The sequence below is a fragment of the Leucopleurus acutus genome (genome assembly GCF_964270905.1).
Source record: "Leucopleurus acutus genome assembly, chromosome: 11".
NCBI classification, from domain to species: Eukaryota; Metazoa; Chordata; class Mammalia; order Artiodactyla; family Delphinidae; genus Leucopleurus; species Leucopleurus acutus.
This window is the reverse complement of record NC_139152.1, coordinates 86430125-86458089: the sequence shown is the minus strand read 5'-3', so window position 1 is coordinate 86458089 and position 27965 is coordinate 86430125. Positions and strand designations below refer to the sequence as shown.

The 27965-nt window shown below is 48.2% G+C and overlaps 1 protein-coding gene across 2 annotated transcripts in view; it reads right to left on the bottom strand.

Moving 5' to 3' along the window:
* The window catches only part of CHST11 (carbohydrate sulfotransferase 11), a gene marked incomplete at both ends in the record, with an annotated part of 279802 nt that extends 252785 nt beyond the window's left edge, over window positions 1-27017 (bottom strand). The window contains one exon of one of the 2 annotated variants that reach the window (XM_082849886.1): window positions 26900-27017. In XM_082849886.1, coding sequence (XP_082706012.1) covers window positions 26900-27017 — 118 coding nt within the window. The remainder of the gene's footprint in view (window positions 1-26899) is intronic. The other variant, XM_082849887.1, reaches the window with a different exon arrangement.
* Between the last annotated feature and the right edge of the window lie 948 nt (window positions 27018-27965).

Genomic DNA, 27965 nt, shown 5'->3' with positions numbered 1-27965 from the left:
AGCCTGTGCTCCGCAACGGGAGAGGCCATAACAGTGAGAGGCCCGCATACCACACACAAAAAAAGTCAGAGACTTCGCCTGACATGCAGCAAAGGACCTGGTCCACAGCAGGGGCTCACAAGTTAGAGAAACGAGTGAAATGTCAGCAAAATGACAAGCTTTGCCAAAGATCACCCTGTATGTTTCTCGTTGAACGATGGTCAATATTTTATTATTTCTCAAATCTTGCTCCAGATTTTGGAAACAGTTCAAAACTGGCACTCCTGAGATCTGTTGTCTCTTCAGACTCATCACACACACTAAAGCATTTTTTAAACTTTTATTTATTTATTTTTGGGGGGGCTGTGTTGGGTCTTCGTTGCTGTGCGCGGGCTTTATCTAGCTGTGGTGAGCGGGGGCTACTCTTCGCTGCAGTGCACGGGCTTCTCATTGCGGTGGCTTCTCTTTCTGCAGAGCCCGGGCTCTAGGCACGCAGGCTCAGTAGTTGTGGCTCGCGGACTCAGTAGTTGTGGCTCACAGGCTCTAGAGCACAGGCTCAGTAGCTGCGGCTCACGGGCTTAGTTGCTCCGCGGCATGTGGGATCTTCCCAGACCAGGGCTCGAAGCTGTGTCCCCTGCACTGGCAGGCGGACTCTCAACCACTGCGCCACCAGGGAAATCCCTAAAGCACTTTTTTTTGGGAAATGTCAGTTCTTGCAATGAATCTATCCTCTCCTTTCAAAGGCTGAGAGAATGCCCATCTCTACTTCTCCAATTCCCCTAACCAATGTTCAGCAAAAAGAGTTTCAAGACTTAATAAAAATGCAGCATCAAATCCAATCTCCCTCTTGATTTTGTTGAAATTTTCAAGGAAGGAAATAAATCACTGTGCTTCTGTCTTGATCTGGGAACAGGGCAGGCTCAAGACACCATGTTGATATGGTAAAGTTTTCTGACAAACCCTTATATTGTCTGCAATTTATTTTAAACACTTTGGCACCAGCTGTGTGACATAAGGGTACGTCTATTTTAATCTAGGTGCGGTCAGGTAACACCTAAGGTCCCTAAACAGGAAACACGCACTGCTGGGGATGGTCAGTATTTGACAGATGACCATCAGAATCCCACTCCCCACTGTCTGTCTAACAGCACGTCTGCCATCTTTATTCCCCATAGCCACCAGAAGGTAGGAAATGCAGCTTAGTGAATGCTAGAAATAATTCCGCATCCATGAAGTGAGGGGTGTACAAGATGTGTGGTCTGGCTAGACTTTTCCTCAACAAACTGTAGGCCAAGACCCACATATTTCAGAGTACACTCTGGCCCAGAGCATCACCTGCTCTGTGAGCAGATGTTTGCAGAGGATGCTGTTGCCTGATTCAATTAAAAAGTGAGCTGAGGGCTTCCCTGGTGGCGCAGTGGTTGAGAGTCCACCTGCCGATGCAGGGGACACGGGTTCGTGCCCCGGTCTGGGAAGATCCCACATGCCGCGGAGCGGCTGGGCCCGTGAGCCATGGCCGCTGAGCCTGTGCGTCCAGGGCCCGTGCTCCGCAAGGGGAGAGGCCACAACAGTGAGAGGCCCGGGTACTGCAAAAAAAAAAAAAAAAAAAAAAAAAGTGAGCTGAATGCTGCCCCAGAACTTTCTCATCTGCCATGAGGGAAACTTCCATGCAAGATGCAGTCAGAGAGCCTAAAAGTACAGACAACTGGACTTCACCAGATTCCAAGGACAAGCTGTAAATGAACGTTTATGTGGCTGCTTTCTGGAAATGTACATGAGGCAGAATTTGGTCTAAGACTCAATTTCGTCCTCACACTCCCACGACAGATTATATGGGAAGCCCAATGGCCCTCCGCTCCCTTGAAATGCTGGAGGCACAGATCGCTGCCACAGTTTGCCAGTAATGGTTGTTGAGGGTTGAACCACATCTCTCCAAAAGATGTATGTTGAAGTCCTAACCGCTAGGACCTCAGGATGTGACTGTATTTGGAGACTGGGCCTTTCAAGAGGTAACTGAAGTTTTAAAAAGGCCATTAGGGTGGGTACTAATCCAGTCTGACTGGTGTCCTTATAAGAAGAGGAAATTTGCACACAAAAAGAGACTCCAGGGATGCATGTGCACAAAAGGAAAGACCGTGTGAGAATACAGGGAGAAGACGGCCATCTACATGCCAAGGAGAAAGGCCTCAGAGGAAACCAAACCTGCCGACACCTTGATCTTGGGCTTCCAGCCTCTAGAACGGTGAGAAAACTTCTGTTGTTGAAGCCACCTAGTCTGTGGTATTTTATTATGGAAGCCCAAGCAGACTAATACAACAGTGAAAAAGCAGTCTTAGGTGTACACACACACACACACACACACACACATTGCTCCACTCTGAGGATGCTCTAGCTGGTGGAGCAAATGCTCAGTCTCCCGGGTGCCTTTACCTGGACCTGCCTCTTGGGACAGAACAAGCCTCTCTCTCCTCCTTCCCTCAAGCACTATTCCCACATGCACAGCCTGATTCCTAGAAGTCCTGGCCCCTCCCTAGCTAACCTAACAAAAAGGAAAAAAATCATCCACATCAAAAGTTTAGTTGTTAGATAATACGTCTTTTTTAAACGTTTACCAGTATGCAAAGAATACATACAAGGAGGCAGAAACAGTAAAATGACCTATAACCCTACCTTCCACCCAGGGAGATTTACTTATGTTTTTAACCAAAAGAGATTTACCGTTCCATGTGCATTTTTAACAGGTTTCTTAACCGCAAAAGGAACCAGCAATGTAAGTTCCACAGGTGACCTTGAAAAAAATGTCCCTACCTCTCCAAGCCCAACTTCCTCATCTGTAAAATAAGGGCAGTGAGGACCTCTCCAAAGCTGTGTCAAACAAGACTGCGTCTCAAGTACCTGGCGGTGCATGCAGAAGGCACTCAAGAAGAGGTGTCACTATTATGAGCCTAGTTAACTGTTGGCAACAATGGGTCATTACAAGCAAGAATTTTTGACAAAGTCATGGGATAGGGAGAAGACTCTTTTTAGGCAAAGAGAAATGAAAATCACCCAAGGCTGGGTCCTCCGTTTACCCAGTCTAACGCATCCATCCGTGGCTTCACCAAAATCAAGGTGAGACTTGAAAACCGCTCAGACCGGAAATATGGTTGGCTTATGTTTAGTCTTAACTCCATCTGGGTCTAACTCTTTTAAAACACCTAGCTCTACCAGATTGCTAAATTGGACCATTATTAATTTGTGTAACAAAAGCAGAAGGCTGGCAAGTCCTCTGGGGCTTCCAAACACGCTCCTCCATCAGAAATCCGGGAGTGGAATCGGAGCCCCGAGCTGGGGTCTCCCTCGTCCTGTGGAAGGTCTCCTCCCTCAGATTTGCTCGGGGGCTCTTTCCAGCTCTGAAATTCCATGATTCGGTTTGTCCCGGGGAGCGGCCCTGGCAGTCAGCCCTTTCATGTGTGGTCATTAAATACACACCACAGTGAAGCCTGACTAGAAAGTTCCGGGAACACACCCTCTGGACACTCTCACCACCCAGAGGAGTGAAGCAGAACACGCAGTCCACGATCTCGGCCTGGCTCTCTCCAACTCCCCGGCACGCACGGCTGCGGGCCCAGGATCAGGCTCTGGCTAACCAGCCGCGCACTCCAGCCACACTGCGTCCCCGACAGGCCAAAATCCAGACCCCCCGAAAAGCTGAAGTCATCATTTGTAAAAGCGGGCACGCCCATCTGAATAGCCATTAGTCACAGAGTGGTCCTCTCATTAATATTCATTTCTGTAACTCTGTTCAGTATTCTGTAATGACCTAAATGGGAAAAAATTTGAAAAAGAACAGATACGTGTATATGTACAACAGAATCACTTTGCTGTACACCTGAAACTAACACAACATGGTTCATCAACGATACTCCCCTATAAAATAAAAAAATTTTTTTAATGTACATGGACTTTAAAACACTTTTCTTCCATGGGTGTGAAATGAGGTGGGAAGACGGCCTGTGATTCAAATCCATCTGCTGGAGAATACAGACTAAGGATCATATTTTCCCTAAAGAGAATAAATCTAAAGGTCAAGCAGGAATGACTAGCGGCAGAACCACGGCCTGGAAGCAACCCAGCAAATTGAGACTCATGGGGCAGGAAAAGCACCGAAGCCCCAGCAGAGCAGAGAAGGCGGTGAGGAGTAGAGGACGGACACACACACACACACACACACACACACACACACACACACACACACACACACACACACACACACACACACACACACACACACACAGCTGCGTGATCATTTATGCTCCAGTTTTAAAGCAAGGCAAGCTGTGCAAAGCCCCAATTCACCTTAGATCGCCGCGCCACCTAAAATCGGCGTGTCGGTAATTACAACCCGAGGAGCGCCCCGAGTGGAGGAGGAAGGCGGCCGGCAGGAAGTCTGCGGTCAGAGGCCTTTTCATTTTCCCACTGTTTCCATTTTCAGCTCAAGTGCTACGATGAGCCCCGCTGATCAGAAAACCGCTGTGCGACGTTAAAGACCAACCTCTGGATCTGAATTCAAGGCTCCCCGTGACCCAGCTCCCAAGTCTGACAGTGGATGGGAACATGAAGAAGAGCCTGTGTCGGTCTGCCCCTTGCAGGGGAAGTGGAAACTCAGTCATTTTACTGCTGTCACAGCTGCACAGAAGCCGAACGACCCTGGGTGTTAGATGTGCTGTGTCCACCCTCTGGGGTGAGGTGAAGGCCAGAAAGGGCGGAGTCCCCACTGGCCATGGAAACCTTCAAGAAGGTTTCAACAGCCAATTCCAAGCCTCTTATTTCGGTTGCAAGATAAGTCTTGGAAGCTCTTACCTGAACTCTTCCATCAGGGCATCATGAAGTTAGAGGATTCCAGGATCTGGCTAGAACTCCTGCTGGCCCGGTTAGTAGGCTTATACCCAGTAGTCATCTTGGTTTTGCTAGGTGGCTCCCCCAGTGCTCTCATATGGGCCTGATAGCATCGGTACAGCTCAACTCAAAGGCTGGGTGATTTCTGTCTAGCATCCAATGCCCCATCTTGGGAATCAGCACCCCCAGTTTGCTTTGGGATCCATCCTCCCCCACTCCCAGCCCAATTCTCGGACTAGACATCTGACCCCAGCAACACCAAAGAGATTTATTCATTGAACACATATTAAGCCGAGCACTGTTCTAGGAGCTGGGGATGTGACAGTAAACAAAATACAAAAATCCCTGGACTTCCCTGGTGGCGCAGTGGTTAAGAATCCGCCTGCCAATGCAGGGGACATGGGATCGAGCCCTGGTCCGGGAACATCCCACATGCTGCGGAGCAACTAAGCCCGTGCGCCACAACTACTGAGCCCGTATGCCAGAACTACTGAAGCCCGCGCACCTAGAGCCCGTGCTCCACAACAAGAGAAGCCACCGCAATGAGAAGCCAATGCACCGCAATGAAGAGTAGCCCCCGCTCGCCGCAACTAGAGAAAGCCCGCGTTCAGCAACAAAGACCCAACGCAGCCAAAAATAAATAAACAAATAAATAAATTTATTTTTTAAAAAAATCCTTGCCCTCATGGAGTTTCTATTCCAGGACTTCTGTGGAAACTCGTGGGAAAGAGAAGTACCCCTTCTTTGTACTGGAATTGCTCAGAGGATGGGATGGAAGCTGGAAGTGCAGACAGCTATCCTGCCACCACAAGCAGAGATAAGGCATAAAAGACCAGATCCTAGAGTCCCTGAATCCTGCCCTACTGACACTCAGTTCCCTGAGCCAAAACAAAGTCTCTTTTTGGCTTTGTTGAACCAATTTGACTGGGGTTAGGAGAAGGAAGATTTGCATCTAAAAGACTCCTGACCCATATATATATATATATATATATATATACATAATGGAGTATTACTCAGTCATAAAAAAAATCTGCAGCAACATGGATGGACCTAGAGAAGATCATACTAAGTGAAGTAAGTCAGACAAAGAAAGACAAATATCGTATGATATTGCTTATGTGGAATCTAAAAAAACGATATAAATGAACTTATTTACAAAACAGAAATAGGCTCACAGACACAGAAAACAAATTTACAGTTACCAAAGGGGAAAGGGCGAGGGGGATAAATTAGGAGTTTGGGATTAAAATATACACGTTACTAAATATAAAATAGATGAACAACAAGGACCTACTGTATAGCACAGGGAACTCTACTCAATATCTTGTAATAACCTATAATGGAAAAGAATGCTAAAAGGAATATATATGTATCATATATATAAAGAATATATATATACACATATGTATAACTGAATCACTTTGCTGTACACCTGAAACTAACACAACACTGTAAATCAACTATATTTCAATAAAAATTAAAAAAAAAAAAAACTCCTGACCAATCCCCTAAGACTTCCTCAGATATCCGAGGCAAGTTTGGAAATGCCATAAAGACAGGTAACTTTTCTGAAACTGGCCCTTGAACATTCCTCACCCCCAGGCACTCACCCTCCCCCCTCCATGCGGTCATTTACAGTTTGAAAAAGACCTCCCTCCAATAACCTCTTGAAACAGAGGGTCCAGTTCACGGCCTCTCCCACTGTGCGTTAGGAACCAGACCATGTCAACAGCCCCAAAACGACCAGAGACTAGATGATTCCAGCCACCTCCTGGAGCTCTTGAAATTGCGGGCTACTGCTGACAGCTACAGGGAACATCGCCTTCATTTCCCAAAGAGCTAAATCACAGCGGCTTTTCTCAAGGTGGCTACTGGGCCCCTGCGCTTCTTAAATTGCTTTCAGCCCAGGCAGGACGCTCCGAGGCCCTCTGTACACCCACTGTTGCAGGAGGGCCTCAACTAGACACACATATAACCGAAGTTAATTGACCACATCCTATTAAACAGGAATCCTAACAGCCAGCTATTTTAGACTCATCTCACTTCCCCATCATCCACTTCTACCACAGCGCTAGGCTGATGGAGAGTCAGGGTGTGTGTAAAAAGAATATGGGAAGGGGGACGGTGACGACTCCAGAGTTCAGAGATGAAAAGGCTTTGGGGAGACTGTCTCGAGGAAGAGAGGTGCCAGGCATTACATCTGCATAGCAGACACTGCATTTTTCCTCAGTGTGTATTTTGGGGCGATCCAGTGCAGGCTGGTGGAAATTATGGGGGTGGCTACAGTTTGCCCTAAAACACCCCTTGCTGCTGCCACCAGAGGGGCTTATATCCAGTCTCACTCTAATATCAAGAATAAGTTACTTTCCATTCTTGTTTCAAAGAAATAATACAAAGATGAATGTATAAAAATGTTTATTGTGGCTTTTTTTTTAAAGGGAAAATCTTTGTTTTAAAATACCCAAAAAAAGAGAATGATTAAATATATCCAGGCCTCCCCTTTGAAGGCAGAGGCAATGCAGAGAGCACACAGGAAACCCCCATCTGGTATGTGCGTGTGTGTCTCTTTCACTTTTGCAAAAGGAAAGACAAAGTCATGAGCTGGGTTTGGTTTTGGTTTTCTCTCCCCATCCCCTCTACTCCTGCTTCCTGTTTAGGGGAGCCTGTTCCCCCAGCCCTGAGAGTATCAAGGCACAGCTTCCCAGGAAGAGGCTTCCTTCTCAGGGCACTGCTGTCACCCTTCTGGGAATGGCGCAAGGTGTGTAAAGAACGGCTCCACGGTGCCACAATACCTAGGTCCCAGTCACTACACAAACACCCTCTCATCTGAATTCCTTCTTCACGTTGGTTGAGGACCATTGAGTACACAATGCTTCCTAGAGCTATTATTATGTCTTATCAACCATCGAGCAGTTGTCCATTTTCCTTCCAGCTCAGGGATCGCCCTGCTATCCATCTTTCCTCCTCAATCACAGAAAGGAGGTTTTCACACAGACACTAGCCCATGTTTGCACACAGAAGTTAAGAGCATCTGAAGTCCAACAGACCTGGGAATCCCAGCTCTACCACTTACCAGCTGTGTGTCTTCGGGCGGCCGCAACAAAATCCCGCAGACTGGGGGGCTTATAAACAACAGAAAATCAATTTTGCGCAGTTCCGGAGGCTGGAAATCCAAGATCAGGGTGCCAGCATGATCTTCCCGCTTCATAGCTGCCACCTTCTCTCTGTGCCCTTACCCGGTGGAAGGGGCTGGGAGCCCCCTGGAGCCTCTTTTAGAAGGCACTAATCCCATTCCTGAGGGCTCCATCCTCATGACCCAAGCACGACCCAAACACCTCCCAAGTTCCCTCCTCCTGATACTTTCACCTCTGGGAGTTAGGATTTCAACATACGAATTTTGAGAGGACACAAATATTTAGACCATAGTGCTGTGTTACCTTAAGTTAATTACAGAACTTCTCTGAGTCCCATCTAAAAGTGAGTGCTACCTTCACCAGCTTGTTAAGATGACTAAGTGATTTAACAAAGATAAAGGACGCCCACGGAGTCAGCAGTCAACACATATCTTTTAAGTGAATTTTAACCCTGGGGATGATCTACAGGCCTCTCGGACACGCATGGAGATTGTGGAGGTGGCTTTCAGATAAGCACTTGTGTATTGATGGGTTTCCCTCTTCCTGAAAGTCCATTGATAAGGTGCTTTGGGACAAGGACGGGAGTTCTCTTCTCTTCCCAGTTGTCAAGTGAAACTTCCCTCCTACCCTTTGTGGCTCACTCGTTCAGACACAAAAGCATGTATTCAACAAACCTTCATTTTATTGCAAGTCTGTGACAGGGCAGGCACTGGGGACTCACTTGGTGCTCTCTGGAAGCCTGTTATCTAGTATGGACCAAAACCTAAACAAGACCATCCATGCTGAGTTTGAGGGAGGTTCTGTTAGGAATCTGGACGGCAGTCAAATCAAACTGGCTGCCATCAGTACGACCAATGCAGTCGTACTCTCATACACTGCAGTCGGAGCATACACTGCAGTCGGAGCATAAATAGATACAACCATCTAGATAACCCTCTGGCCACACCAATCAAGAGCCTTCGATAGTTTATAACCTGTGCATTCTCCTTCTGAAAATTTACTTCAAAGAGACATTAAGAAACTCAGACAAAGGTTTAGGTACAGAAAGGTGTACTGTGGCAATATTTTAAGAGGGAAAATCATTTTCAAAAATGTTCAACAAAAGAGAATGACTAAATTACATCCATATGATGACATATCCGTACAATGGAATATTATGACATCCATATGATGGAATATTACAGTGTTTTCAAAGAAAATTGGATGACATGAGAAAAATGCCTATGATTCAGTACAAAGCAGCAAAAGCAAGACACACTGTAATATATGCATGATAATTTCTATGCATCTATACGAATGCATATATTTGTATAGATGCATAAATATATGCATTTGTATGGACGCACAGAAAAACAGACTACAGGTTAACAGAGATCCTTCCTGGGCGGTAGGATCAGGGGTGACATTTTTGGAAGTGGGTTTCATTTTTTCAAAATTCTCCATAATATGCCTGAATTAAGTTTATAATCTGAAAAAAAGAAATATATACATATACACACAAACCATTGCTTTACTTTGATATTGCAGGGCAGGGGTGGGGTGATGATGGAAAGGAGCCAGAGGTGTCGCCAACCTTGCCACTTGATAGATTGTATGCCAAGAAATGGCTCCATTGAGACAGGGATCTTGTCTGTTTCATCCCCGGCTGTTTCCTTAGCACTTGGTAGGGTCCTGGCACACATGGAAGGCATTCAATAAATGCTTGTTGAATAACTGAATGAACGACTGCAGTCCAGCTCAAATGTTCTTCCTCTGTGAAGTTCCCTGACCTCCCCTAAACTAATTACTCCTCTTTTTCTAGAGGCCCAGAGCCGTTATTACAAAGCTTTACAGTTCACAATTATGGGTCTGTCACCACTCGCTAAATTGCAAGTTATCTGAATGCAGGAACTAAGTCTTATTTAGATTTGTCTCTGTAGTCAGATGAATGTTTGGTCAATAAATATTTGAGCGAAGGATGGAGGGGTGGCGAGATGTCAGCCTGTTCATACTGGATTAACAGTAATTATTCACTTCAACTGAGATTTAACTGTAAATGTGTGTCAATTTTGAGAACTGCTAACACAATAAAATCTGAGTTGGGAGAAACAGTCTTAGGAATAGTCTCAGCAGTCAACTGCAAAGTTGTTGATGGTTTTAGCCTTGAAACACTTTCTTCTAACAAAATTTTACTCAGAACCCCAAAATATAAAACAGGCACAGAGCCACTCTGAGGAGGGTGGGGTTCTGGAACCCTCCCTGACATTAAGTTATCTGCTCTGGACCCTCTGGGGCTGAAGCAGCAGTTTAAAAACTGCCAACGTTGACATCCGTTAGTAACAGGTGAGAGGGTCCCCAGAAGGGAGTGGAAGACCAGGACCAGAAGCCCTGTTTCCTGACCCCTCACCCAGTGCCCTTTCTACTTAACGGCACCTCCTCTTACAGTCAGGGTTACCCTTGTTTTAGAACAAATCAAACCCTCAGCTATGGCAGCCAAGGCTTACATGCTGAGAACTCAGTGCTCTGAATTCATGGCTCTTTTACTTCCTATGAAAATCAAGGAGGAATGTCGCTGTGACTTTCCAACGACAACATCCTTCACGTTGCTTGAATCCCACTTTCAGGAAGGCACTTGCTATCGGACCTATATTTATTTTTGAATTCTCAATTTGCTTTTGCAGACACAGGAAACAAACGTCTGCACAAGCCTCAAAAGAATTCTTTCCAGAATCCTGTAGAAAAGAACCCTGAACCACTCCCCTCCTGAATTAAATGGATTATCCTAAAATGGGCAAGGCCACCATGACTACTTAATATTTTTAAGCACATAATTGTCTTTCATAGGATGGCCCACACTCTCCCAATAAAAGCTGTTTTATCACAGGTGGCTAAAAAATTACCTGTTCAGTTTCTGATTTCAAACTTGTATTTCTACTTTTGAACAGCAAAATTATACAGAGCCCTACAGACCGTAAAACCTTGGCTCTTCTTAAAGGATTCACAACCTACCTCTTCCATTTTCAAAATAATCTCCATTCCAGTACTTTGGCATAGACTCCCAATAATAAGTACCGTCTTAATTAGACCTTCCAATCCCTAATCCCTAAATCCTTACAAGTCTGCAAGTGTGAATCCCAAAACCACTGTAGCTTACACAGCCACACGCCCCATTAAAAAAGGGCTGCACGTCTGTAATGACATTGTATTGCTTTTTCTTTCTTTTTTTTTTTTTAATTAAGCATTTGGGAGAGTTCTCCCTGTGGGTTGTTATTTTATGGGGAAAAAAAGGAGATCAAAGGTGATGAGATACCGCAAAGAGGAAACCAGCTCTGAGGATATTTACCAATGGATGTCAAGTGCCACTGGCTAGCAGAGAAAATGAAGGGGGCCCTCAGTTTTCTACCAAGCACAATGACCGCCAGAAGTGATTCTGAAAGCGAGAGATGGCTTCTTCTGTGGTGCAAGAGCTCTACAGTTAACCCATCCTCTCTCCCACAGCCCAGGAGTGGGGACTCAAAAGAGGCAGCCTTTTGATATGAAGATTACACAGGGCAGCATCTTTCAGGGAGACAAAGAGATCAGACCCCACACACAGCGCACAGGGCGAGTCTCTACGGGGCCTTAAAGCCTGGGGTCTTGGTTCCCAGGAGGAAGGGTCTGACTTTGGTCCAGCCTACACTGCTCATCTCCGGGGCAGCCCACAGCCGCAACCTGACGACCCCAGACAGACCCAAGAGCCCACACTGAAGCAAGAAATTCTCCGCCCCGCAACTATTTACACACTTTCCCTTTCTCCTGCCACTTCTCCCGGGGCCCTCCCAGGGTGTACTGAGGGCACCATTAGCAACTAACTGAGACTGAAACGTAACCTCCTCCGTGGCCTCTGATTTCGGCAGGAGCAATGCAAACAGTGGAGTTTTCAATCCCGTCCCAGAGCGCTTTTAAGCTATTACTTATTTTGCACTTTAGACATTCATGAATAATCTTCTTCCACCCCTCCCCCATTAAATAATAATAATAGAAACTCTTTTAAAATGGCTCCAAGTTCATTTTGAGAAAGTGAGTTGAAAACCTCTGCCCTTCTAATGAAACAAGAGAGCTTCATTCAAACAACCCAATCGGAAAACGGGAGGAAGACCTAAACAGACATTTCTTCAAAGAAGAGAGTTTCATTCAATTGAACTTAAATTTCATCATCTGAAAAACAGGAGACCCTAAACCTTCTATAGCTCCTGGTTCCCAAGAATAAAATTCAAATTTCAGAACCTTCAGAGCCCTCCAGGTTGGTGGCCGACCAACCTCTCCAGCCTGGAGCTTCTTGTGTCCCCAGACATCGCTCTCCTTCCCACCCCACCCTGGTTCTGGCAGGTACCCTCACCTGAAGTGTCTGTTCTCTCCTCTTAAATCCCCCCAGCAAATCTCCACTCATCCTTCAGGGTCCAGTGCAAAAACATCACCTCTCCTGTGAAGTCTTCCTCAACACCCCTCTCTAAATCAATCACCCCTCCCTTCCTTAGCTGTTTCTCTCTCTCTTTGTAACCCCAATCACATTTGGCCCCATTAGACAGTTAATCATGTGTGCTTCTGTCCACCTCGATAGAATGATTCTTCCTTGGGCCAGTCTCTGCATGCAAACGTCTGCTTTAGAACCCACTGATTAGCTAACAAGACTTTGAAGATGCCTTAGAGGACTGAAATTACTTCAGCTATACATATGCGACTCCTCAACGTATTTCTCTTATTTAATACCTAGAGTCCTAAGAGAATTAATAGTCTTCCCAAAGGGTACAGCTTAAACCCAGGAAGGAAAACATCCCCTTAAAAAGGGGGGGAAGGGGCAAAAAAAAGAGAAAAAAGTAACCAAAAACCTTAAATCCAATGCATAGTAAGTTCTCCAACACTTCAGAGCTGCACTATTCAGTATGGAGCACTTGAAATGTGGTGAATCTGAATTGAGATGTGCTGTAAATGTAAAATATACATGAGTTTCTGAAGACTTGGTACAAAAAAAGAAATGCAAAGTATCTCAATAATTTTTAACATGTACTGCCTCTTAAAATGATACTACTTTGTTTGTTTATGGCTGCGTTGGGTCTTCATTGCTGTGTGCGGGCTCTCTCTAGTTGCGGCGAGCAGGAGCTACTCTTCATTGCGGTGTGTGGGCTTCTCGTTGCGGTGGCTTCTCATTGCAGCGGCTTCTCTTGTTGCGGAGCATTGGCTCTAGAGCGCAGGCTCAGCAGTCATGGTGCGCAGGCTTGGTTGTTATGTGGCACATGCGATCTTCCCAGACCAGCGATCGATCCAGTGTCCCCTGCATTGGTGGGCAGATTCCTAACCACTGCGCCACCAGGGAAGTCCCAGTACTACCTTAGATATTAATTTCACCTGTTACTTCTTACCTTTTTAATGCAACTACTAGAAAGTTTAGAGTGACATATGCAGCTAACAGCATCTTCTATTGGGCAGCGCTGCGCTAGCAGGGTACTCCGAGCTGAATCTGCAGATCCTGGCACACACTGCTTACAGCGTTACAATAACCGTAACTTTGAGAACTGTTCACTTTTTGGCTGTGTCTACATCTAGCCAGGGTGTTAAGTGATGTGCTCTTTGCTCTCTTACCTAGCAGCTCATTGTAGAATCAAAGTGGAAATCAAATCAGCAGTGAAATTGCTGAAAACTCCATACCTGCCGTCCCAATAAAGGATTTTCTTCTTGGCCACCAATTACTATCAATGTATTCGTCCTTTCAATCAATATTTACTAACCACTGCTATGGTCTAAATGTTTGTGTCCCCCCAAAATTCACACTGTGAAAACCTAATGCCCAAGGTGATAGTATGAGGAGGTGTGGCCTTTAGGAGGTGGTTAGGTCATGAGGGCAGCGCTCTCATGAATGGGATTAGTGCCCTTCAAAAAGAGTCCCCAGACTGCTCCCTCACGACTTCCACCCTGTGGAGATACAATGAGAGGTCAAATGTCTGTTGTTTATAAGCCATCCAGTCAGTGGGATTTTGTTGCAGCAGCCCAAACAGAGTAAGACAACTACTATTACCAGGCTCTATTCTAGGTGCTGGGATACTGTGGCACACAAGACATGGCCTGCTCTGGACGGGCCAATACACCAGTGCACGTAACGACAGAGGTGTGCACATAGGAAGTACTACCCTGGGACACAGGGGAAGGACACCCATCTGCTTACCTGGCCAAGAGGAGACGGATGTTGGTTTCACACAAGAGGTAACATATGAACTGGAATTTTACCTCAAGACACAACCAAGTTGAAGAGAGGTGAGTGTCATCTGAACACAGGTGATAGCACTGGCCCCAAGAGGGGATGTGCTCACCCAGAAAAGAGTGTAGGTAAGAAGAGAAGGGGCTATCACTGAATGCCCCACAGAGAATCTACAGCTGTGCTTAAGGCCCTTATAAAATAACTACTTCTTGACCTAATTAGCTAAAACCAAGAACATGTAGATGAGATACACTGGTGAGGTGAAGAGAATAGTCTCCAGTGTCAGTTAGACCTAAGCCAGGATCTTGTCCCAACTTTCCAGCTCTATGACCTCAGGCAAGCTTCTTAACCTCTCGAAGCCTCAGTTTCCTCATCTGTACAATGGGATTGGTAAACGCCCATCTCACCAGGTTGTGGTGAAGAGTAAATGTGATTATCCAAGTACAGCAGCTGGCATACTGTCTGATACACAGTATCACTAAGTGATCATCTCATTAGCGTTATTTTTAGTAAAGCATGGCAACATATGGAATCTAAATAAGGATTTCCCAACTACTGATATTCTGGGTGGGAGTATTCCTTGTGGGAGGCTGTGCTGTGTGTTATAGGATGTTTAGAGCATCCCTGGCCTCTACCCACTGGATGCAGTAGGACCCACCTCCCCAGCTGTGACAACCAAATTGTCTCCAGACACTGCCGACTGTCCCTGCACTGGGGAGGAGAAGGGAGCAAAATTGTCCCCGGTTGAGAACCACTGGTCTAAATCAGTTAGATGAGGTGGGAAGTTCATCCAGAGCTCCACGTGCTTAAAAAGATAAAGTTCGGGGCTTCCCTGGTGGCGCAGTGGTTGAGAGTCCGCCTGCCGATGCCAGGGACGTGGGTTCATGCCCCAGTCCGGGAAGATCCCACATGCTGCGGAGCGGCTGCGCCCGTGAGCCATGGCCGCTGAGCCTGCGCATCCGGAGCCTGTGCTCCGCGGCGGGAGAGGCCACAACGGTGAGAGGCCCGCATACCGCCAAAAAAAAAAAAAAAAAAGATAAAAGTTCTTGTAAAGAACTGGGAGCACTGACAGACGCCCACCCGCCCTAAGCCCAGCAGGAACGGTCTGAGGGGCCAGAGGTGGAGCGGAAGAGCATCAGATAGGCCCTGTGTCTCAGGCTGAAGAACCCTGGCCTCACGCAAATCAGGATTACAGTCTTTCGACTAAATTTCAGTACCTGCTCTGGTGATGACGGGCAGAAATGGGCCTCTGCCCCTGCTACAAGTGCCAGCCAGCAGAGGAAGCCCCAACAGGCCTGCACTTAAGGGGGGGGGGGTGACTGGCCCCTGTGCAAGAAGAACTCAGAAAGCCCTCGTCCGCATACCACAGGCTCGAATGTGGAGACCAAGGCCAGTCGGTCCCGGCCTGTGCGATGCACCCAACCACGGCTCCTGTAAGGGCTGCCATTCCTCAGTAGCTATTCTTCGGAAACGACTTTCATCCTCCTCAGAGTTCCGCTGCAGAAATGGCACTGACGGGTGCCCTGTGTTGTATTTTTTCAAGTGCCACTTCTTAAAGCTAACGGGAACCTGAGGGGTAATTTATGTGCATAATTGGGGGCGGTGGGGGGGGAAGCTATGGCCTTTGCATTCAGCATGGAACTGCAAGCTGATTTTTCACCAGATAAACTCAGCTTTTGCAAAACACTACACAGAGGCACAGCTAAGCTTTGGCCTTGGCATGGGAGGTGCGACAGCACAGTAGATGGAGGGTCAGGGCATCCAGAAAGACGATATCACAGGAGCCTAGACGGAGGACCCTTCTGGTAAACCTCACAGGGTAGGTCACACCTACGAAACGGATAAACATTAAAACATTTGCTCAGGATTCCAGCAGAACGAAACACAACAGCGTTGTTGTCAACACAAAGATTAAAATCTTAGAATGAGGAAACACAGTGCATTTATTTTAACAACATGCATACACTGGTTTTGCGTCCATTTTCAATGTATTTCAATGTATTTTCAATGTATTTCAATGTATTTCAATGTATTTTCACATCTCATTTCTCATTTAATCCTCACCACCACCGCGGAAGAGAGATAATATTACTACCTTCCCTTGGCAAACGAGAGGAGAGCAAATCTCTTGCGTTTGTGACTTGTATTCAATCAATTATTAAGCCCCTACAATGAGCCGGGCACCCTCCCAAGCCATCGAGTGTGGCCAGGTACTACACCAGATGTCGCTGAAGCGTGTAGGGTCTTGAGGTATTTCTCCAGGAGGAGTATCATTGGCCCTTGGTTAGGATGACTATCTATCTGATGGGCACAAAGATCCCACCCTGTGCGAGATGTCTAGCATCCCTTGGCCCTGCCCACTAAATTGATGTCCTCAATCCTTGGGACAAACAAGCACGGCGAGACACATTTCCAAATGTGGGGGCCAGCGGGGAGCCCCCAACTGAGAGCCCCTACTAGACCTTCAGAGCAACAGTCAGACAGCCATGGTTTAACTCTCGTGTCATCGGTTCCTCTCTGTGTGACCTCAGTCTCCCCACCTCGCCTTGTAAAACGGTGATTATAATAGGTGAACCTTGTAAGATTCCTGTAAGGAATAATACACGTTAAGCACCTGACCCACGTCAGCCTCCAGGAAATAATACCCAATAGATATCTGAATTTCTTTGTCAGCTCATCCCCCTTATACCCTCATCTCCTTCGATCTTAAAACCCCCTTCTCAGGGAGCCTCCCCTGACCGCTCCATTTAAAAGTGCAGTCCCCTCACTGCTTCCATTTCACTTCCCCCTTCCCGGCTTTATTTTTTCTCTGCAGCACTTGTCACCATCAAACGTACTCTATGGTTTAAACATGCATTTGTTTACGTCTCCGTCCATGGAAGGTGCCATGAGGACATGAACCATGTCTGTTCGGGTCCCTGCTGTACCTCCAGCACCGAGCACAGAGCCTAACTCTTAACAAGCATCAACAGAAATATCTTGAGTGATGTCGAACGGATACAGTGGAGAGCCAGGGCCTGAACGCTGGTCCTGGGCCGCCAATTCTGTGCTTTTTTTCACCATAGTGAACGGTCATGAACCACAGTATTGAAGGTAAAATACGTCAGCCGTTAAGAAATGTAAAGTGTTACAACACTACCTTAGAGGGGCCTTTGTGTTTTCCCTCTTCTGGGATCCTGTGCAGTTAACAGTTTCTAACAGAAACCCATCCACCAGCCCACTGCACTGGCGTTGTCTTTGTGGGGTTTTTTTCACAAGGCTTTTAAGATAAGCGCTCAAGCCAGAGCTTGATCAGGATTTCAACGCTTACATTACCGAGTTTCTTTATTTCTATCCATACCTATCTGAGTGGGACCTGAACTCCAGGGATACTGGAAATATCATTCCTGCCCATACTATGTATCCAAAGCCGAACTCGGACTCACCACTGCCAGAACGAGCTCCGGGTGAGCACTGGATTACCCAGACTTGACTGTGGCAGGTCTGACAATCAGCAACTATACTCAAGACCAGTTTGCACCTGGGGTCCCAAAGTCCAGGGGACATTCGATCTAGCGCAAAGGGGCCTGGGAAGGAAACATTTTCATTGACTCTAGAAAAAAAAATGTAATGTTAAAAATATGAATTTTCCATATTCATTGACTCTAGAAAAAGAAATTTAATGTTAAAAATATGAATTCATGTTAAATATTAACCGAAACAAACACCCCCATCTAACCTGTCGTACCAAGTTACATGCCATTTATGAAACTCAGGCATCTGAGGAGGGAGAAGGAAGAAGGACAAAGGAACTCAGTCATCCCACTGCTCTCAGCATATTTTGATGAATCACCATTTACAACTGAATCATAAGTAGATTGACAGATTATATTATCTACTTCCACCTAAACTAATCCTCAGAAAATGGAATAGAAGCTTAAAGAGATCCCAGTCAAGAAACTACAGCCTGGAGGGCGTTCCCTGGCAGTCCAGTGGTTAGGACGCGGTGCTTTCACTGCCGGGGCACAGGTTCAATCCCTGATCAAGGAACTAAGATCCCGCAAGCCGCTCGGCGTGGCCAAATTAAAAAAAGAAAAGAAAAGAAAGAAACTACAGCTTGGAGATAATACTCATAACGCACATACACAGGAAATGGCATTCCTCTCTCTCCCAGAGCCTTGTATGCCGTATCACAAGGCAAAAAGGATGAGAGGGCTTCCCTGGTGGCGCAGTGGCTGAGAGTCCGCCTGCCGATGCAGGGGACACGGGTTCGTGCCCCGGTCTGGGAAGATCCCACATGCCGCGGAGCGGCTGGGCCCGTGAGCCATGGCCGCTGAGCCTGCGCGTCCGGAGCCTGTGCTCCGCAACGGGAGAGGCCACAACAGTGAGAGGCCCGCGTACCGCAAGAAAAAAAGAAAGAAAGAAAAACGATGAGAGACTTGGAGTTGACTGGGAGTTAGATAACAGAATTTCCCAGATGGTGATGAACATGTGGATTTACGATCATTATTGTTAGAAACTTAGAAATATCCTTATCCTACCTATTTAGATAATGGGAGTGATATGTATACACTTGCTATAAACAAAATATGTGAGGGATGGCTGCTCACATACGTTTTACCAATAGGGTGTGGTGAGTACTCCAGAAGTCGGCTAACCATCCATTCCACCCCCTTCCAGAAGGTCTTTCTATACCGCAGAGGCTACTGATTTAAAAGCTGTGGTTCCCAGGCTTCCTTGAAGCTAGGGTTCTGAATGTGAGTTTGACTCCCCCAGATAGAAGCACTCACTTCAGATTTAGAAAGAGGCCATGAGTAAGAGGCCACCTTCCTACCTTTTGGGTTGTTTCCACCCTCCCGGTGATGGGGGTGTGAGGGTTTTTTCTACAGCAGCATGGAAGGGACCACTCTCTGGCTTTCTGGGTGTCGAGAGGTGGCTGCAGTGGGGAAGCATCCCGATTCTGGAATTGAGATCTCTGATCCCAGGTTCTCAGTGTCGTTAGTTTGTTCTTGGATTCAGTAGTTCCAGAGACAGTCTCAGAGGTGGTAGCACACTTAGTAGGTCAGTTTTCTTGAGCAGCCATGACAATATATGTTTGCCCATATGTTATTACATACACTGTTACTATTAGCTGAGACTCATTCATGGAGGTCCAGCCGACGGCCCTATGTCTCCAGCCTTCCCAACAATTTGGTAAGGACCAGATTCCCTCCATTAAATACTTTTCCGCTTAAAATACCTAGACCGCTTTCTAGTTCCCGCCCCGAAGCCTGACTGAATCCTAGCAAACCAAGAGCAAAGAGGTTTGGGAGACAAATAAAACAGACCGCACCAGAAGCTATCTGGATACAGCCAACCAACCTGGCTCTTCCCTCTGGGCCGTATGCATATTGGTGAGGTGGGCAAGGGGGTAGAAGAGACGTCTTTGCCAATCACTTATTTACACTTTAAATGTTTCCTAAGCACGTCTGGGCCAACCTTAGAGGCTATAAAGAGGAACCTGGTAAACGTTCCTCAAAATGTGGAGATGTACAAGTAAACAAACAACTACCACCCATTTCTAAAAGGGCTAGAGAAGAGAAATGACGAAGGCCATGGGAGTTCAGTGGCCTGGAAAGAAAGTAAAAATCCACATCGGTGACATTTTCCTCAAGAAACATCACGATGCCTATTTCTCTGTGAACTTCCAGGTTCGAGCTCCACGTGAAATAACTCACTCCCCCGCGTCCCCATTCTGACTCTTACCAACCTCATCAGTTAACCAGAGAGAGATGCTAACTGCAAGCCCTGAGGCTCTGAAAATAGGTGCAAATTTCCCAAGCACAGCAGAAAAGACTCAGAGGCCTGCATGCCGGCAAAGCCTGTATGAAGCAGGTGATCAGGGCTTATCAGGTACCTCCAGGCCCTCAGTTGCAGCCTGAGTGCCGTTTTTCATCACCTTACTGAGGTTACGGAGTGCACCATGGTTTACAAAAAGTACTTTCACAATTTACAGAGGTGGGTCCGAAGCCATCAACTGTAAGACACTGTCATTTCATGTTCTTCCGAGAAAATAAAAGGCTCTCCGTTAAAGGTCAGCACAGTACTAAGATACTACCAATTACAACACATCAAATTTCATAAAAAGGAAAACGTGGGAGAAATAAAGGAGTGTTTCAGAATTGATAAAATATAATAATTCATAGGGTGAGGCGGAGAGGGGAATGCCCACACTAGGACCTGGGTCTTTCGCTCCCAAATCATCAATCCATTCAATCTCTACTTTTCCTGAGTGCTTCCGTAAGTCAGGGGCTGTTGATGGCTGTTCTTAACTACGAAAGCCATGAATCACACCCTGAACATTTTAAGAATTTCCCAGCACAAGCGCAGTTAAAATTCCTGTCAAATCTTTTTTTTTTTTTCTGATTTGTACATTACTGCTTTAAAAAATTGACAACGGGGTGGTCTAGTTTGGGGGGCGGGAGTGGAGGGGAAGTGGGGTTTACACGGTAACCACTTCACCCAAGGGCACCCAAGGGCTGCTGAAGATAAACACAGAAGCGCACGCAAGAGCCCTAGGCTCGTCCACCCCTGTTGTGCCCCCTCCCCCAAGAATCCTCGGCCCAAACTCTCCCAGGGCTTCCCATGCTGTCCCCAGTCACGGCCAAGGCCAAGGCCCCCACACACGGTCTCTCTCCACCTCCTAGTCTTAGCTCCTTCCTCCCTCTGCTCCAGACACTCAGAGCTGCCTGTCAGGCACCATGCTGCCGCAGGGCACAGACCTGTGCTGCTCTCTGCCCGGAACATTCTGCCTGGGACTGGGCGGACACGTGGCCAACTCCTTCACTTCCTCCCCGTCTCTATGGTCCAGCCGTCTTGTCAGCGACATCGCGCAAGGACCTCTGTATTAAATTGCAAGCCTGGCCGCCCACATCCCTCATTCACCTCCCCTGCTTTGTTTTTCTCTCTTCACACCATCTGACTGGCACCTATGCGACTTCCGCATTTCCTTAAAGCCTGCCTATCCCACTAGAATGTAAGTTTCATGAGGGCAAAAATAATGTTTCATCGTATCCCCAGTGCCTAGAGCAATACCCCACACAGAGTAGAGGAGACAGAGAGAGAAAAAGAAAGGGCAACTCTACTCTCACTTTCTGATCAATCACATCTGGTGTGAGATGCATCAAATTACAAATTCCAGGAATTTTTAACAGACAGATCAGATTATTCAATGATCTCAGACGCAGAACTGCCTCCCTCTTCACCTGTGATAAAGATGGGGTCTCAAAAGTCAAGAGAAGAAAAACTAAAAAGTGAAAATGAGTATGTAAAACAACTTCTGTTTTGTCTCAGACTCTGACCTTACAAGCGGCCGTGACTTTCATGAAAGTCTTTCCACTCACCGTCCCCAGATTAAGAAGAGCTTTGTCCTTTTGGTGGATTTAAGAAGGGAAAGGGTGGTACCCGTGCCTGTAAGCCTTTGATTTCCTGTTTTTAAATGGCTGTTGCCCACAGAGCTCGTCATAAGCAAAATGACTCTTCACCCAGATAAATACAAACAGCAACCTCTGCTGGAGGGCGGATTCTCCCACCCCTCACCCATCAGAAATACCCCAACCGCTCTCCTTCCAGTGCCCAATCACCACTTTTATTTCAGAGGCAATGAAACGAGGTCTCCTGGACAGCGGCTATTACTGTGGAAGGAAACTGCCTAAGTGTATCCGTCTTATCTTTGTGCAACTATGAAACTCCCCATTGAGGTGCAAACATTTAAACCACCAAGGGGAGACCCCCATGCTGGAAACATCTTATCTTTCAGTCATTTAATGCTGTTTCCAGGATTTAAAACAGCGTCATATCTGAGACCTTCTTGACATCTTTTCAAAGGATAAAGATGTCAGATATAGAAGAACAGTCCCTATGAACTGGTATAACTCCAAATTCATTTCATGTATCAGCAAAAAGATTCTTTAAAATGAAATACATGCGGGGGGGGGGGGTGGGGGGAAGGCATGATACCAGACTGACATCCTGCAAAGTGGTGGGGATGGAAGGTGAGAGGTATATGCAACTCTATAAATTTAAAAGTTTGTGGTTAAATTTTCTGTCTTTAAACTTAATAATTAGTCACCATAATGATGTATTTGTCTAAAATACATATTATCTATCAAACAAGGTACAAAATGCAGGATGTGATCTCAAATTTTTTTTAATATATATATTCTATAATATACAGAAAAAAAGTACCCATTGCCTCTGGGTCGTAGATTAATGAATGACTGTTTTTCTTCTGTACTTCCTAAATTTTCTCAAATGAGCACATATTACGTTTATAATTAAATTAAAATTATAACACAAGAGCATTTCACATCCAATCTAATCAAGTGAACTACAAAGGGGTAACCCAAGAACTCTTTAAATAAAGGGTATAATCTTTCAATACATTCAAGCAAGGCGAAGAAATCCCAGGCGACAGTGAAAGTAAACATATCGCAAAAGGAAAAAAAAAAAAGAGAGAGAGGAAGAGCAAGAGAGAATAAAAGGCTTTCTCCGCAGGTTTCTCTCCTATGAACAGCTTTCAAACAAAACCACAACCCTACGGAGTAACACAGAGGGAAGGTTCAGAGGATCTGTCTTCACAAATGCAGCCTGGCGGCCTCTCAGCTCTGCCTGGCCCGACACAGCTCCATCAGAGGCCAGCCGTCTGGGGCAGGTATGGTCTCGGCAGGTACGCGAGCCACGTCAATGCTCAGGAGGCACTTTCACAGGACATGACCGCTGATGGACTCAAACCTGTGCAGAAACCACAGGCATGGAGCTCCATTCTCACCAACATCAGGAACGGTTCACGCCCACAGAAGGTGTCCCCTGCAGATGGGTTTCTGTAGGTCAGTGGCTAAATAAGGCCAAGCCTCCCCAGTACCCAGGACACCCAAGCCGTGTCTCACTGCCTCACACTTCAGGGCAGCAAATCTAGGCCATGGGGAATGCTCCTGTCTGGTGCATGATGAGCTTAAACCTGATCCATGACTCGGGGGATCTCAGAGGCCAGGAGGGCAGAGAAGTGTCCAGACCTTGTCCCCTGTGTTCCACACCCCTCCTAGAGAGCCAGACTTACTGACTAGGTATTCTTGGCAAGGTTTAATGTAACCTTCCCAGAAACTGGAGAAGCAGGTCTCCTAGAGTCTAGCCACTTCATGCATTCAACCAGCAAATATTTTATTGAGAAACTACTATGTACCAGGCACTGTGCCAAACACTGGGGTTAGAATGGGGCCTAAAACCCAGTCCCTGCCCTAAGACTATTAACTCAGTGTGTCAAAGCTCTAAAGAAAACTGCCTTTACCGACAAGGCCCACTTCTGCTGAACCCTCCAACCAAATTAAAGATCAATTTCTCAAGTTTATATATTAGAAAAGTACAGGGACTTCCCTGGTGGCACAGTGGTTGGGGGTCCGCCTGCCGATGCAGGGGACACGGGTTTGTGCCCCGGTCCGGGAAGATCCCACATGCCGCGGAGTGGCTGGGCCCGTGAGCCATGGCCGCTGAGCCTGCGCGTCCGGAGGCTGTGCTCCGAGGTGGGAGAGGCCGCAGCGGTGAGAGGCCGGCGTACCGCAAAAAAAAAAAAAAGTACAAAAGACAATGAACCCTAGATTAGAATCAGAGGGAGAGACAGCCAGCGCCCCCCTGCCATCTGTCTCCTTGTATTCTTTCTCTCCCTCCTCACACATTCCAGGTATTCTCTAGCCATCGACGAAGCCAGGAATCCATTTCTTTTTTGAATACTACTTTTCTATTTCAGATAGAAATAGAAATAGCCCTCCTGCCAGAGGGCTCCAAATTTTTAGCAACACAATCTGTGCCACGCTGTGGTCCCTTCTGCCTCTCCCTGGGTGATCTGGAGAAACGGAAACTGCAGAGCCAGGCTAAAGGATCAGCTATCATTACCTAAATCCTTCGGAGAAGCAAAGATTAGCTAACTTTTAAGGAAATTCAAAGCGGTAGGAAAAAGATATAGCATCAGCTGTCATCAACAGTGTAGTTTAATAAAATGGGGGGGGTAGATGTTTAATATGAATTTCAAAGCATATTTTTATGTCCCATCGACATTGACATGGAGTTTTCATGGAACCATATGTAATTCAAAATAAGGAAGACCTTTCGGGACTTCCCTGGCGGTCCCGTGGTTACGATTCCACGCTTCCACTGCAGGGGGCGCAGGTTCGATTCCCTGGTTGGGGAACTAAGAGCCCACAGGCCTGTCACGTGGCCAAAAAAAGAAAAAAAAAGAATAAGGAAGACCTTTCAATTGAATTACCTGCAGTTCTACATTCAATAGAATGTATTGAAAGTAGTCTTTGCTATGGACTGGGGGAAGTATCAGAAGAACATGTTCATATAGTCACAAATAATCAACAAATGCTATTTTTGGGGGAGGAAGTGGAACCAGGAAGGGAAGCCAAGGTTGAGAGCAGAGGATCAAAGACAGAGGATCCTTATCAGCATAGCCTTGGAAAAGGTTCTGTCCCTGGTTCCAAAAGGCCAGACTGAAAGGAGCTAACACCACTGCTTTCAAGTCAACTTAATGTTCCAACTGGAGCTGGAAATTTTCACAAAGTACAAGTTGGAAATTTCTTCCTGGTATCTCCAGCTAGACAGTTATTTCCTAATTCTCACAGAGGATAAGAAAAGCCCAGGATGCATGAAAACCATGGATAGTAGTAGTCTTTCTAGTTAGTATCTCACCGGACAGCTAACAGGTAGAGAGAAGTTAAAGTACATTCCTGCCAGAGACTAATATTCATCCCTGTTCCAGGCATTTCTGCAGAGAATTACCTGGCATGTTCGGTCCAGGCAAAACTGTAAGTGGCCTAAACACATCTGTAGTGTCTAGACCTAATCATTCGGCCCTTTGTTTAAACTGCTGGAGCCCCAGTGTATTTGTACACCACCCAGTCCCCAGCCCCACCCCCCCGCCCCGCCCCGGGGGAGTCTGGCCCGGGATGGCGCTGTCTGTCTGGTCCTGCCCATCGCAACCATCGCCTGGCGGCCGGCAGGCAAGCCAGGTCCATTTTTAAATTCCCTTAGAAGTTTCACAACCACCGGTTTGGGTGAGGAGACAAACACCGCTGTAGTTTGCTGACATGAAACTAAAAATACCCAGCTGCAAACAAAAGCCACCCTTTACAAGGCTGGCTTGGTGTCCTGAGGTTACATGTGGTAGTGCCAGGCCATTCGACCATATTCTTGGCAAAGTGGCCGCCTTAACAACTGCTCCAGGCCCAGCGGGGCAGAGGGGCCATTCTGCCCTGAGCTGTCAAGGAATCCCGCACCGGGCAGCCCTGCCTGTTTGACGGAAAGAACAGCTTTATGCTGTCGATCCAAATGCAGGCTAGAGGAATTCGGGGCTGCGTCTGGGTTAAATACACACTGAAAGAAGAATGCAGGAGGCAAAAAGAAAACACCAACCCTACAGCCCTGGAAGGAAATGTGTTTGCACCTCCCTCCCTTGCAATTATAAAAGCAAGTTACTGCTGTGACTATACTGAGAAAGGCAACTCGGAGGCGTGAAAAATGGATCTGGGAGCCGATGTGGCCCACTGGGAGCCTGCTGGGGGCTAGGGGTGGAGGACCATGGCTCCACGGGGAGACTCCCGTTACCCCGGAAGCTTCTTTGTAAGGTTTTACCTGTTGGGCTCCAGAACGGAGCTGAGAACCCGGGGCCGCCACGGTCGAGGTCGTCCCTCCCTCCCCAGGTCTCAAACTTTCCTTCGCGCCCCTCGGAAGGGGCAAGCCTTGTCCCTCCCCGAATCCAGATTTCAGGTGTGGAACTTGTCTAAGCCACCGGGGACTGCGGGGAGGGGGCTCATTCCCACACGGCCCGGCGGGGCTCCGGATGCTCGGAACGCAGGAGGGGGGGATGCAACCTGACGGTCAGTCCAGGACCCGACCAAAGTTTCCTCCCAAACTGCGGTGGCGCGCGCGACCCAGGAGCTCTGAGTCCCGCAGCACAGGGTCGGGAGCGGGGTTGCGGGGCGGGAGCAGGCCCCGGGGCACAAGCCGCAAGGTCAAGGCGGAGCCGGAGCCGAACCCCGGGGCAAACAGCTGGCGCCGGACCCCATCCGCAGCCTGGTGGAGGGGCAGTGCCGGGCACCCAACCTCTCCCTACACCTGCTCAGCGCGGTGCCGAGCCCCGGACACGTGGGAGCCTAGCCCCGGGCTCCCCAGCTCGCGGCGGGGACTGGCAACCTCGCCGGGGCGCGCACCCTTCGCCCCCGGCCCCCCCAACCAGGAAGAGGCAGCGCGCTGGGGCGCCGGGCGGCTGGCTCCCGGCGCCTCTTTCATCCTCGGACCTCGGCAGAAGCCGGGAGGGAGTTTCGTTCTCTTCAAACCGACCCTCCACCCTCAGCAGCTTCCCGCAACCTCTACCTTGCCCTGCTACCTCGCAGACAGACGGACAAGAGACACAAAGAAGAAAACAAAACAAAACAAAACTACCGCCCCTCGGGTCTCATCCTCCAGCCTGGAGCCGGGAGGACGAAGAAGAGAGAGCACATCCTTCCTCCTCCTCCCCATCCGACTCGGGTATCCGGGCAGACTCGGTCAGCAAGGAACCCCGAGGTGGCCCATAGAGAAGAGGTAAGGTTGGAAGAGGCAGAAACCAGGCGGAGCGAGCGAGGGAGCAAAAGCGCGAGAGAGCAGAAAATAGCCAACAAAACCACGCTAACGCGCCCCCTACCTGGGTGCAACATACTTTGGAAATAGAAGATAACCAGGATAAAGGATCCCAAGCAAGTGGCCAGCACCATCCGGCAAATTCTGTTCATCCTCATCACTTCCAGCAGCCCCGGCTTCATGGCTTTGTCCTGGCTGCGGGGACCCGGGCGTCCGGGAGGCGCGCCCGGAGCGCAGGAGCGGGAAACCCGCCGCGCGGAGCGGAGCCCGGGAGGCGCAGGGCAGGGCTGGGCAGGGTTCGCAGGGAGGATAGGGTTGGCTTCACGGCCGCTCTCGGAGCCCCCAGCCCCGGGCAGGGGTGTGGAAGGCGCCGGAGTTGCTCTGGAAGTGCTGAGATGCGTGGACCCGCCGGCTGCGCGCTCTTGCTCCTCCCGCTGCTCCTCCTCGCCTCTCCGCCGCCGCCTCCGCCCCCGCCAGCAGCCGCCGCTGCCTCCTGGCGGGCCGGGCGGCTGGGGGGCGAGCGGTGGTGGTGCCGCCGCCGCTGCCGCTTTTCTGGCCGCTGTGGCTGTCGGACGGGCCCCCTCCCTCCTCTCCAAAGGCTACTTCATTGCGCTCCAAAGATCCACATATTCCGGGGCTGGGTTTTACCAAATGCAACTCACAGCCCCCGGCAAGGGGAGGGCGCCTGCGGAGAGCCGGGCGGAGGGAGGGACCCGAGCGCCGGGGCGGAGCGTCGCGCTCCCCCCGCCCCTACCCGGGATTTGGTCGCGTCCAGCTGTTTCCCGGGGAGCGCGGAGTGCGCGCCGCGCTCCCGCAGGGTCCCAAAAGCCCTCAGTCCCCGCCGGGCCGGCCGCAGTGTGGAGGTTGTGTGTCAGCGTTTCTATGACAAAACCCGGAGGAAAAAAATACGAATAAAATCGCCTCGGTGCTGCCACCCCCTCCTGCCGGCCTGTGAAGAGGGAGGTGGCGGGGTGCGGGTCGGGCACTGGAAGCGCGAAGGGGTCTGGCGGTACGCGATAATTTAAAATCCCTGGGCAAGGTAGCCGGGAAGTTGTCCCCAGCCCCCAGGGAGCAAGTGCCCTTTTCCCGAGTCTCAGAATAGGGTGGTTTGGGGGGGGGGTTGTTTTGTT